Source organism: Pristiophorus japonicus, chromosome 12, assembly GCF_044704955.1.
Source record: "Pristiophorus japonicus isolate sPriJap1 chromosome 12, sPriJap1.hap1, whole genome shotgun sequence".
In the NCBI taxonomy this organism is placed as follows: domain Eukaryota; kingdom Metazoa; phylum Chordata; class Chondrichthyes; family Pristiophoridae; genus Pristiophorus; species Pristiophorus japonicus.
The window spans coordinates 39,513,102-39,526,544 of NC_091988.1; the positions used below are offsets into that span (position 1 = coordinate 39,513,102).

Sequence of the window (13,443 nt, forward strand, 5' to 3'; positions counted from 1 at the left end):
TTATACTCCATCTGCCACATTTTTGCCCACTCACTTAACCTGTCTATGTCCTTTTGCAGATTTTTTGTGTCCTCCTCACACATTGTTTTTCCTCCCATCTTTGTATCATCAGCAAACTTGGCTACATTACACTCAGTCCCTTCTTCCAACTTATTAATATAGATTGTAAATAGTTGGGGTCCCAGTACTGATCCTTGCGGCACCCCACTAGTTACTGGTTGCCAACCTGAGAATGAACCATTTATCCCGACTCTCTGTTTTCTGTTAGTTAGCCAATCCGCTATCCATGCTAATATATTACCCCCAACCCCGTGAACTTTTATCTTGTGCAGTAACCTTTTATGTGGCACCTCATCAAATGCCTTCTGGAAGTCCAAATACACCACATCCACTGGTTCCCCTTTATCCACCCTGTTCGTTACATCCCCAAAGAATTCCAGCAAATTTGTCAAACGTGACTTCCCCTTCATAAATCCATGCTGACTCTGCCTGACCGAATTATGCTTTTCCAAATGTACTGCTACTACTACTTTAATAATGCACTCCAACATTTTTCCAACCACAGATATTAGGCTAACTGGTGTATAATTTACCGCTGTTTGTCTGCCTCCTTTTTTAAATAGGGACATTACATTTGCAGTTTTCCAAACTGCTGGGGCCTCCCCAGAATCCAGGGAATTTTGGTAAATTACAACCAATGCATCCACTATTCCTGCCGTTACTTCTCTTAAGACCCTAGGAAGCAAGCCATCAGGTCCAGGGAATTTATCTGCTTTCAGTCCCATTATCTTATCTGCCTTGTCGTATTCCTGTTGCTGTTTCTCCCTCTTTATCTCCACTGTGTTTATCTCTGTGCCATCTTCTACTTTTGTGTGCCTTTTCTCTCATTTTGGGGGTGGAGAGGCAGGTTAATGGGTTGTCAATGGGGAGGGGAGTGCTTAAAGTGCTTTGTATTTCCAGTTTCTCCATGACCTGCCCTGCCCTGCACTCATGCGGCCCAAGTTTGCCCCTCCGGTTAAAACGATGCACCTACCTGTGGTACGCCGACTTTGTACACGAAAAACAGCGCCGAAAACTTACCTCGGTATTCTCCCCGCTCCTTGGAACATCGTAGGCCTTGGCATGGCGCAGCACAAGCAGTGTGGGGTGCAGAGCCAGGTCCCAGCGCCTGCACATACGCGCTAGAGTATACGCGCATGTGCAGTAGCTCCTCGCCCCCAGAATCTCTGCGTGTGCTCTGCAAGCTGTGTGGGTGGGTCCCGAAGCACGCCGCCCCTAGCCCTGGCCGAATGGGCTCCCTCATGGGCGGCCAGAGTGTGCAGAGCTTGCTTAGACTCTGTGCAACAGTACCCAGCTGCTAGTGTTTTTCTGCAGTAAAGCCTTGCTGAAGGTAGGACTTCTATTTTTTATTTGTTTATTTATTTATTGATTGATTGATTATGTGATCCTAAATTCTTGTTTGATTTACATACAAGTTTACTCTTCATCTGCTTTCAAAAGGAATTCTGTAAAATAGTTTGGCTGAAACTCTTATTTACAGGACTTGGCTATAATGTATTTGCTAGTTTACCAATCCATTTTTAATCTAGTTGTTTAGTGCTTTGTAAGTCTTGGTGCTAGGTGCAGGTCCTCTCAGCTTCCTTGGTATTTTTTATTTGTTATTGAATGCTTATTTTTGTGCTTTGTTTAGTGCTTGGTGCTTTAAATGTACTGCGTTGTTTAGTGCTTGGTGCTTTAAATGTACTTTTGCTTCTTTAATGTTGTTGTGAAGGTGCTTAGTGCTTTGCAAGGTCCTCGCACTTCCCCTTCCCCCCACCCACCCCCACCATCTCTGGTTACCTGCGCTGATTTCTTAGCTCACCGCAGGGTTTTTCTCTGCGGCCACAAGTGGCCACATACGCTGGCCTAAGTTACTTTGGAGTAACTTTTAGCTGTCTAAACTTGCTTAAATGGCCAAAACAGGCATAAATGGCTGATAAAGCCCCCTTTTGAAAAAAAAACTAAACTAAAAAAATAAACCTAACTAACTCACTTTCACTGGAGCAAATTAAAGGGGCAGAATTGCAATTTTTAAGATACTCCAAAAAAATCTAGTTGCTCCAAAAAAAAACGGAGCAACTCCTGGGCAAACTTGGGCCCATGATCACTACTATTCCCTCTCCTCATGACTCCTACTATCCTTTCCATTCATGCAGCTTCCCCCTCAACCTTCCCGCCCATCCCCATCCCCATCCCCATCCCCATCCCCATCCCAATCACCATCCCCATCACCATCACATATAAACTGGTGCTGCCACCCTCTCATTATCACTTTGAGCATCACCTATTCCCATTTCCCAGACTTCTCTCCAACTGTGACCACTACTCCGTTCCCATTATCCCTACCTCTCACTCATGCTTTCCCCCTTTTCTCTCATTCTTATTGCTACACAATATCAACTACTATTTACATTAACATAATGCTTTTAATGTAGTAAACCGCCCAAAGGCACTTGACAGAAATGTAATCAGACAAAAATCTACACTAAGCCGAAGAAGCATATATTCAGAGGGATAACTAAAAACTTGATCAAAGAGGTCAGTTTTAAGGAGGGCCTTAAAAGAACTGAGGGAGATGGAGAGGCAGAGAGATTTAGGGAGGGAGTTCCAGGGCTTAGGGCCTAGAGGCTGAGGGCATCGCTGCCAATGGTGGGGTGAGAGTAGTGGGGAATGCACAAGAGGCCAGAATTGGAGGAACGTAGAGTTCTCGATGGGTTTAAGGCTGGAGAAGATTACAGAGGTGCGCAGGTTGAGGCCATGAAATTTTGAACGCAAGGATGAGAATTTTAAATTTGAGGTATTGGACCGGGAGCCATTTAGACCAAGCGTTAGAGGAGGATGTTGTGGTTGACCATGTCAAAGCCTCTTAATCAGCTGATCTCTTATCCTTGCCCTATCCCCTTTCCCCTGGCTCCTTCGCTTCTCTTTCTCTCCCCTGTATCCTTCATCTCTGCCCTTCCTTGCTATCTCTCCATTACTTTCAAGCAATACTTTAAACAACTGAAAGCTTGGCTCAACACAGAGCTGAAAAACATATATTCTAATCCCCACTCAGCTCCCATGCTGACCCACATCCACCCTCCAGCCTGCTCTTTGATCTTTACTGTGTCAGCTGTGGCTCAGTGGGTAGCACACTCGCCTCTGAGTCAGAGGGTCGTGGGTTGAAGTCCCACTCCAGGAACTTGAGCACATAAATCTAAGCTGACACTCCAGTGCAGTGCTGAGGGGGTACTGCACTGTTGGCGGTGCCATTTTTCAGATGAGATGTTAAACCGAGGCCCTGTCTGCTCTCTCAGGTGGACGTAAAAGATCCCATGGCACTATTTCGAACAAGAGCAGGGGAGTTATCCCCGGTGTCCTAGTCAATATTTGTCCCTCAATCAACATAACAAAAACAGATTATCTGGTTATTATCACATTGCTGTTTGTGGGAGTTTGCTGTGCGCAAGTTGGCTGCCCCGTTTCCCACATTACAACAGTGACTACCCTCTAAAAGTACTTCATTGGCTGCAAAGCACTTTGAGACATCCGGTGGTCATGAAAGGCTCTATATAAATGCAAGTCTTTTATCCGTTAACTAACACTTTAGTCATTGTGCTTATAATAATAAAATGCTGAAAATAATAACTAGGGTTGGGTATGGGCTGCAGCAGCAGATGAAGTTTCACAGGTCGCTATTCTAGGTTTCCTGTTCATACTATTTATAAACATGAATAAGGAAGGTACTTCCAATGGTTATGTAAAATTTTTTGTTGAGCCAAAGCTATGTAGCTAAACTGATGCATTTAAAGACATCTATCCAAATTAGATGGATGGATTATGAAATGGCAGATAGATTTTTATGTGGATGAATGTAAGGAAATTGGCATTTGAACATAAAAAATAAAATGCATATACACAATGAAAAGGTATGTATTAGCAATGGTAAAAAAGATTTGGATGTAAGTATTGATGGTTGAGTGTAGTATCCGGTCAGTGTGAAGCTATAATCAGTAACCATAGTTAATCAAGAGTATCTCAAAACCATTTGAATTCGAAGTCAAAGCAGTTTATTTAAATCTGTATAACTGTACTTTTAAAAGGAGATTACCAGTTGAAGCAGACTCTGAGAAAAGCAACAAGGATCATTCCAGGACTAATCGAAAAGTGAACTCGTTTTTGATTGGCGAAATGATTGAGAGGAGACATGTCTAAAATGTTGAAAATTTAATTCGGACTTTTGATTAGAAGCAATTCTAACCTTATGCAGATCATTGGTAAGGCCACTTTTAGGGTATGTTGAGCATCTTGCCTTTAAAAATGATGGTGTTCATTGTACTGGAGAAGGTTTAGAGAATAGCAACAAGGATTAAAAGGAGATAAGATTGGGAGAGTACATGATCTAGGTTTTAAAGCACTGATAATGCAGATATAAACAGGTAACTTAAAAACTGTCAGAACAAAACTAGAGGACAAGCATAAAATGAATAATCCTTAATCAAAACATAAAATTGGAAGGATTTCCAACTACCATGGAATACTACATATGCATCATTTGACACCGTGGAAAATAAACTGGATTAATAGCTGGTTGGGACAGGATTGAGAGATATACTCGCTCGCACAGATAGCAGTAAATGAGTGCTGGGTGGAACATGATTATTCTTGAGCTATTAGGAACAAGTTAAAGAAGATTAAGGAAATGCAATGTCGTATAGATAGTCCAGAGTTTTATTTGATTTACTTTTGAAGGGCAGGGAGAAGCTTTGTGGAACTTCTCCCTGGGAGATGAAGTGGCTTGGATGAAGTCTATAATTGAGTAGATCAAACATGGCCAGTGGAAGAAAAGGGCCTGTTGGGTCGCCTGGCCTTTCCTCATTCCATGTTTTCTTCTAGTCTTCATTTTGGAGATGCCGGTTTGTATAGAATAAATAGGTGCTTGTGTGCCAAAATGTTTTTTTATAATTATATGTGTTTTATACTTTATCAAATGATATTTTTTTACAGTATTCAATGGAACTTTTTCCTGAGTAGAAAATATACACAGTATCCTTACTTGATGAATTTTGCCTAACTATTTACACCTGTATGTGAAATTGAAATTATGATGCAATTGGATCTGCATGTTTTTTCACAAATCATTAACTAAGGTACATCCTTTAGTTAAATGGACTGAGTAACACTTGGCAAAATGGGGCAGTGTTTTTACAAGTGCAGTAAAGGAGTATTACATGATTCTGACTGAAAATCTCTTAAAGGAATAAAAAAATCAGGCTTGCTCTAGTAAATAGCTGAGCCATTCAAACCAACAAGGTTCATGGGTCTATTCCTGAAGGGAGTTCATCACAGCAGGACAGAAAAGGGGGCGACAATTAGTTTGGGAGGGAAGAATCGACTAGGGTTCTCACTCCTGCTTGCTATACAGGAACCCCTGCTAAAGTTGCGCATTTGTGGATGTTTGGTGACAACAGTCAGGCTTGACTCTGGTGCGCCCTGCGGCCAAGTTGCCTGCTGACATTCATTGCCAAAACATGCACATAAGTAATAGCCACGAAGGTAACTGTTGCACATAGAACTATATTTCAATAACCAACCAATGCCTTCAGGTGTAACAGGAAGAAGATTGGAAGAAAAAAATTTGGAACAGTCTAGCCTCACTGTGACTGACTGCCTTAGGAGAGATAGGAGCCTGCATAGTATTTCTAAATTGTCATTTGGCTAATATTAGGTGTTTCTGTTGTATTTTTTTCCCAGGTCAGTTTTGATGCTGATGAGGGTCCTAAGGTTTACAATACGCTCAAGACAATATTAAAGCCAATCTTAGAAGAAAAACAAGCCAAACTTGCAGATTGTGAAGTTTCTAATAATTGTGCACAAAATGTAGGTTTGCAGATTCACTGAGCAAGAATGTAGATACATTCAGTTTTTCTGTTCCTGTTGTTACCGTTCCCCAAAAGATAGGAGATTACAGTGAGTATTGGAGAAGCATATCTAGAATAGGGCACTACAATTAGGCAGTAAAAATTAGATTAAAGTAAAATTCAGTATCACATACTTGATTGTTGACAACATACAAGTTATACAAAAATTACTTTTGTTTTCAAAGAACAAGATGTATGAATAAAAAAAAAACCTTGATTTCAAACTTGCTCATTAAATATGAATTGGCCACCAGTATGAGGTGTATTTGTTTAAAAACTGCCATGATTTTAAGTGCCATATATTAATGTAGCAAGATATTTTGTTTTGAAGACATTAGTGTTTACAGTCATATGGTATATTTTGTACTATAGATGCTTTCTTTTTGTAAAATATTTATTTTCTTTCCATGCTAAGTGTTTCTTTATTTGTTTAATGCAATAATCCAATGTTAAATAGAGAATTTAAAGTGATATTTCAAAAAATGTATGATGAGAAAAACTCTTGACAGTCTCGACTGTTTTTAAGGATTTTTAATATGTGCATTTCCCAGCAACTGTGACTTACTCTAAACTTCAACAAAATATATGTAATTGAGATGTTAATAAATGTGTTTAAAATGTCTTGTTCTTGGAACACCATGTGGCACTGAATTATTTTTACTGCTGGGATGAATGAGACTGAATTCTTCTCGAAGCATCTTAAGTACCACCAAAGATGGTCTGATGGTTCGAACAGACAGCTCCATTTGTATCCTTTCACAAGTAAGTATGGTGGAAATTTGATGTATACTAATTTGAATCTGGTCTTTAAAAGTGCTGGTAAGCAGAATTTTGTGTGAGGAATTGTATGAAAATATTACAATTTGTTAATTTTTATGTCATGGAAATTGAATAGAATATATACAATGTAAAATATTACATAATGTTTCTATTTAAAGTACATCATTCTTTACTGCTTTAATTTATTATATGGGCACTCACCATAGTCTTAATAGAATGTTTTAATAAATATTATATACCACCTATTTTCCATCTAGGTATAGACAGCATCGTTTGTTTCAGAGAAGATTATGGTTTATAGGGCTTAAAACTGACACAGTGCAGATTTTTGCAAAAGCATGAATAGTTGTATAGCAAAAATATCTAATATATTTAACTTGTGGTGTAGACGGACATATTCCCAATTTTGTTGGGACATCTTTCCCACTGTTACTGGGACTCTAATTTACGCTTTTATTACCTATTTATCCAATGCTCTGTTAATCACCATTCATAAACTCCAGTTTGTTCAGAACTCTGGCCTAAAGCACATTCTACATATCCATTGTCCTTGCTGAGGGACGCTAGCTCCCTTTGTCCCATGAATCAATTTCAGAATCAATGCCTTGTTTTCTAAACACTTCAAGATATTGTTGTGCCCTATCTGACTGATCTTACTAGCTATATGACTCAGCACATAACTCTTCTATAATGACACAAGGCTACTGCTTGTTCTTCAGTACCTCCATTCCATTCCATATAGACTTTTTAAAAGAAAAATGAGCAAAGTCGGTGAATTTTCTTCCAAGATAGAGCTCTTATTCTTGGCTTGGTTCCTGGGCCGAGTCTCAGTTGCCTTACTAACCATCCAATTGAGTGGAAAATGCATCTTTGGATAATTCACAAAGTGTTGTGTAGATGGGGGCTGCTTCAGACTGATCCTTTTGCATTTCCTAAGAACGTCCTCAGTTCTAGTCCAGGATAGGAGGTGTATCTGTAAGCTTTTTTTTTTGGACACAGAGGTTTCTGCACATATTTCCTCCGTTTCCCCTGATCCCCTTGGGGACTGAGAAAGGTACATGTGGAAGAGGCAAATCACACCTGAACACCCCATTCTGTCCAGCGAGCTGTGGTTCTCGGTGATCTAGGTGATGAGTACAATCACCATGAGCGGATGAGCCAGTTTCTGCCAGTGCTGGAATATTTTCAGCTGACAGCATGGGTGTTAAACTTGCTGACTAGTAAGCTTACAATGTCATGTGTAAATGTTTGTGGAATGATCTATGGCTAGGTCTATTACTTCTGTGGTGTATGAAGTTCTAGGATATCTGCATTGTTTGTTTGATTTGGGTCAAAAGCCGAATTCTATTCGAGTGCATGTATCTCTCATTGTGAACAATTAGCATCAGGTCAGCTAGATTCTCATCCATTAGTGTCTCTATTTTAGCAGGCTTTATGGAAATTGCATCTGGGTAAACTTCTAGTTCCCAACTGAATTCTTAAGCTCTGATTTTGTAGCCCTGGCAAAATTGGAACTCTGCACTGAAGTTTGTACTCAGAGACCCGTCCCTTCATTTATCCAGCTTCCCTGCATGAACATAACATCAAAACACTAAAAATGCAGAATACAAAAACAACAGATATAAAGAGAACAACAACACAAGAAACAAGCACACTCAGCAAGGCAAAGATGGCACAAAGGGGTAAGACAGACCACACATCGTTCAACTTACTATTTGTAGCATCATGTAATATATTTAAACTGAATATGCTTCCTCCAACATTTCCTACAACACTTTCTCGATAACACCTTGTAAATACTACAACTGTTGTTACAAAAAATATATATCCTCTGACTCCTATTTGCTTCAAAATTAAATTTGGATTTCTTAAAAAAAAGAACTAAAATTAGGATGAAGAAAGCCACTGTCTCGTCTTAATGTGCATTCTGCAGTTTTTTGAACATAAAACAACAGCTATGTAATCAGTTCTCACTCTCTGGTGCGTGCACACAGGCACATATAACTCTTTTGCTTTTAAAACTAACTCGATGTAAACTTTACCGGAATAAAGGTTTTGAGATTTCACGGAGCTTTTCTACAAATATTTTTTTTTAAATAACTGAGCAGAAACTGTGAGAAGCTAAAGAAAAATATTGTTGTGGTTCAGCTGACTCAACAATACTGATGCATTGTGAGAAATTGGATACACTCCACGTGTGCAGACTGTATAATTTGCATTCAACTGACAAAATCACAGCTCTGGGCAAAAATATCAATTCCAACTCCATGCTTTTGGGAGAGCATTAAAAACACAAAAGACAATTTGATTTAGTCATGTCATTGTGAAATGTGTAATTTGTTGAGTGTTTTAATTTTGTTTCAAACCTTATTTTGGAATTAGAAATTTTACTTGGGCAATTATTTTTTCCATAAAGCATTTTATATGATTTTTGAGGAAAAGATGATTCAGCACTCTGGTGGTGTGATGGAGCTGTGACAAACAAGTTATAAAATTATCATTGAAACTCCTACTGGAGCAGCACTAGCTGGTATCACGAGGAAACATAACATGGAAGTACGGACACTTTAACATAGGGATATCTATAGGATATGTTTCCAGAGCTGTTTAAAAGACTGATAACCTATCTATGATTTTTTTTTAAATAATGGAATAATAAAAATATCTATAGTATAGTTTCGATTGAGGAGATCTTCGAAGTGCTCCTTCCAGTGGGCTCTGACAACCTCGGTGTCCTTGATGAGCGTTTCCCCATTCTTGGCCAGGAATGGGGTGGGCCCTTGGGAGTTGGTACTGTAGGTGGTCTTAACTGCAATGAAGAACCCTTGCATATCGTGGCTGTCGGCCAGTTGTTATATCTCCTGTGCTTTCTCTATCCACCACCTGTTCTTTAGGTCCCGGGTTTTTTGTTGGACCTCAGCCTTGAGCCGTCTGTAATGTTGCTTTGCTGCTCCCGAGTTGGGTTGTTGCTTGAGGCTCAGAAATGCTCTGCACTTGTGATCTATTAGTTTTTGGATCTTCTGATCATTTTCATCAAACCAGTCCTGGTATTTTCTGGTTGAGTGACCAAGTGTCTTTTCACAGGCAGTGGTTATAGAGGCCTGGAGGGCAGACCAAGCACTGTGAGCATTCAGCATCTCAGGGTCATCAAGGCACGCCACATTGGCTGTGAGGCGCTGGCTGTATAGGGCTCTCTTAGCTGGGACTTTTAAGTGCTCCGGCATTGACGTTTTTGCGGCACTGCTTCTGCTGTCCACTCTGCTTTGGGGCAATGTTAATGTCAATGATGGATCGGATTAGGCGGTGGTCCGTCCAGCAGTCATCAGCTCCTGTCATGGCGCGGGTGATGCGCACATCCTTGCGATCCCTGGCTCGGACGACGACATAGTGGAACAGCTGCAGGAAAAATGCAGGGAGCAGCGCCAGCCCTTATACATGGCCTTTTTTGATCTTACCCTTGAGGGTCTATGGAGTATCCTCCTCGGTTTCGGATGCACTCAAAAGTTTGTCAACATCCTTCGCCTGCAGGCCGTGATCCTTACCAACAGATCCATTACAGACCCAATCCATGACCGGGGTCAAACAGGGCTGCGTCATTGCTCCAACCCTCTTAATCTTCCTCACTGCCCTGCTCCACCTCACAGTCAACAAGCTCCCCGCTGGAGTGGAACCAAACTACAGAACGTAGGGAAGCTGGTTAACCTACGCCACCTCCAGGCCAGGTCCAAGATCACCCCAACCTCAGTACGCAGACGACGCCTACGTCTGCACACATTCTGAGGCTGAACTCCAGGATATAGTCGATGTATTCACCGAGGCATATGAAAACATGGGCCTTACACTAAGGTTAGGGTTAGAGGGTTAGGGTTAGGGTTAGACAAAGGTCCTCCACCAGCCTGTCCTCGCCGCACAGCACTGCCCCCCAGTCATCAAGATCCACGGCGCGGCGCTCGACAACGTGGACCATTTCCCATACCTCGGGAGCCTCTTGTCAACAAAAGCAGACATTGATGCAGAGATTCAACACTGCCTTCAGTGTGCCGGTGCAGCCTTCGGCCATCTGAGGAAAAGAGTGTTCGAAGACCAGGCCCTCAAATCTACCACCAAGCTCATGGTTTACAGGGCTGTAGTAATACCCGCCCTCCTGTATGGATCAGAGGCATGAACAATGTACAGAAGACACCTCAAGTTGCCGGAGATATATCACCAACAATGTCTTCGCAAGATCCTGCAAATCCCCTGGGAGTACAGGCGCACCAACATCAGTGTCCTCATCCAGGCTAACATCCCCAGCATTGAAGCACTGACCACACACAATCAGCTTCGCTGGGCAGGCCACATGGTTCGCGTGTCAGACACGAGACTCCCTAAGCAAATGCTTTATGCGGAGCTCCTTCACAGACAAACAAGCCAAAGGTGGGCAGCGGAAACGTTACAAGAACACCCTCAAAGCCTCCCTGGTAAAGTGCGACATCACCACTGACACCTGGAAGTCGCTGGCCGAAGATTGTCCTAGGTGGAGAAAGTGCAGTCGGGAGGACGTTGAGCTCTTCGAATCTCAACGCTGAGAGCGTGAAGAGGTCGGGCACAGGCAGCGGAAGGAGCGCGCGGCAAACCAGTCCTACTCAACCCTTCCCTCGGCGACTGTCTGTCCCACCTGTGACAGAGTCTGTGGCTCTCATATTGGACTGTTCAGCCACCAAAGAACTCACTTCAGGAGTGGAAGCAAGTCTTCCTCGATTCCGAGGGACTGCCTATGATGATGATGATGATGTGTCTAATGTTCAAAATGGTTCAAAACATTCTGGCTCAGAATACACTGAAAACTCCTATGTTAGGATTTGTTGCAAGGAAACCCCATTTTAAACATGTCAGTAATTATCTGCAGTATCTGTTGCACATGTAGGTGCTACTGTGTTCAACATTTGCAGTATTAAATATCTGTCACATAAGTGGGTGCAAAACTCTCCAGTTGGTAGTGTTCTGGACAGAGCCACTGGGTGACAGCCTCAGAACATGGAAGCCCATATTAGAGATATGATGAAAAGATAAGTTTTGTTGAAGAATTACTATTGAGCTGAACCCCTCCCCACCCCACAGTTGCCAGACCTGTGCCACTCTGATACCTGTGCCATCTTTACAGTTGTCACCTGCACGGAGCAGAATCCTCAGCATGCTGAAATTGAATTACACATGGATCCTGAATCCCCCTACCACACTGAATTTTCAGGCCTTGCCCCTCACCATCCCATGCTGACTAAATTTTCAAATCACCCGAACTGCCCAGGCCCAGGCTCTTGCTACCTGAATTATCAGGCCCCCGTTCCCTTCTAGCCATTTTGTGTACATCAGCACTGTGCTTCCTCCGGCTCTCTTTCCCCCCCCCAGCCCCCGAGAAGATTTCCCGAGCAGAGAGGCAGTCCCCATGCACCTCCTCTTCCCCCTCACCTCTTCCTCACTCCCCCTTTCCCCTCACCAACCAACTCCACTTCCTCACTCTTTTTCCTTCCTCCTTTTCCCCTTCCCTCGTTTTCCCCACCTTGAACCAATTATCTTCCTGCCTTCGAACATGGTTTGACATTAATACTGCCATTGGTGTTGACTCACCAGGTGCAACATCATGGTAAATCGACTACTGTGTATCTGCATATAGTATCATCTCCTTTCACCCTCACTGGGAATAATATCCTACGTTACAATTCATTTATTTGGTTGAGGATGGGCCGATAATAATGGCCCTGGATTTTGCGGTGGGTAATGACGGCGAACTATCAGTGTTCGCTGCCGTTGCCCCTCTGAAACTGACCGCAACTTCGGGATTTAGTGCATGCGCAGCTAAACACGGGGATCCTGAAGCTGCGGTCATTCACTGCTCCGATACATGGTGTTCGCAGGCCGGGGGCCGCACAGACTGCTGGGCTAGGCCTCCACGCTGCTCCTTCCGCTCCCCGGCCTGCTCCAATGGTGCTCGCAGGCCGGGGACCGCTCAGACTGCTGGCCTAGGCCTCCATGCTGGCCGGGGAGCGGAAGGAGCAGCGTGGAGCCGTACCACTCCAGGGAGCAGCACGTGCTGCAGCAGGAGAGCAACGGCAGTGAAGAGTGACATCATCAAGGTCCAGGTCGGTGATTGGAGCGTGGGCAGATACAGCAGGAGCGGCGAGTTCGGGGCGAAGGAGTAGCAAGAGATTGAAGAGGGACGTGATCGGGGCCCAGGGGAGGCGAGGGCCCAGGGGAGGCGAGGACCCAGGGGCAGCACGGCCAGCCCACACTGCGATGTGTGTGCGCACTCGGTCCGTGCAGCAGAGCAGGTCTCCAGTCGTCTTGGTTAATCCTTGCTACTGGACCAAGACCTAGCTCTGTCAAGCCCGTGTGGTGGCTGGTGTGCAACGGCCACCACATGTTAAAAAAATCCAAGCACAGGCATCTTCTATCCTTCAAGATTTAGTTCGGAACTGGAATTTTAGGTCCATCATTGAAACACCTGTGAACTTTTTGACGTGGAAGCAAGTCATCCTCGATTCGAGGGGACTGCCTATGATGATGATGACAGGCTGCACTGTGGACATCCCAGCTATCTGTGTAATCAGTGGAACTAACGAAAATTTGGGCTTTTCCCCATTAAATGCTGAGCCTTGTTGGAATAGGTGTAACTGAGGTTTTAACAGCGTGTTGCATGTTAACCAATCGTGCTGGCCGTGAAAAGCTAACTTTTATATTTGCGGAG

General features: G+C 43.1%; 1 protein-coding gene across 13 annotated transcripts in view; it reads left to right on the top strand.

Annotated features, from left to right (window-relative positions):
• The window catches only part of ptpdc1a (protein tyrosine phosphatase domain containing 1a), a 196,380-nt gene extending 189,833 nt beyond the window's left edge, over positions 1–6,547 (top strand). For all 13 annotated transcript variants that reach the window (XM_070895334.1, XM_070895336.1, XM_070895337.1 and 10 more), the window contains one exon: positions 5,773–6,547. In XM_070895334.1, the coding sequence (XP_070751435.1) occupies positions 5,773–5,919 (147 nt within the window). In that variant the 3' untranslated portion in view covers positions 5,920–6,547. The remainder of the gene's footprint in view (positions 1–5,772) is intronic.
• The last annotated feature ends 6,896 nt before the right edge of the window (positions 6,548–13,443 follow it).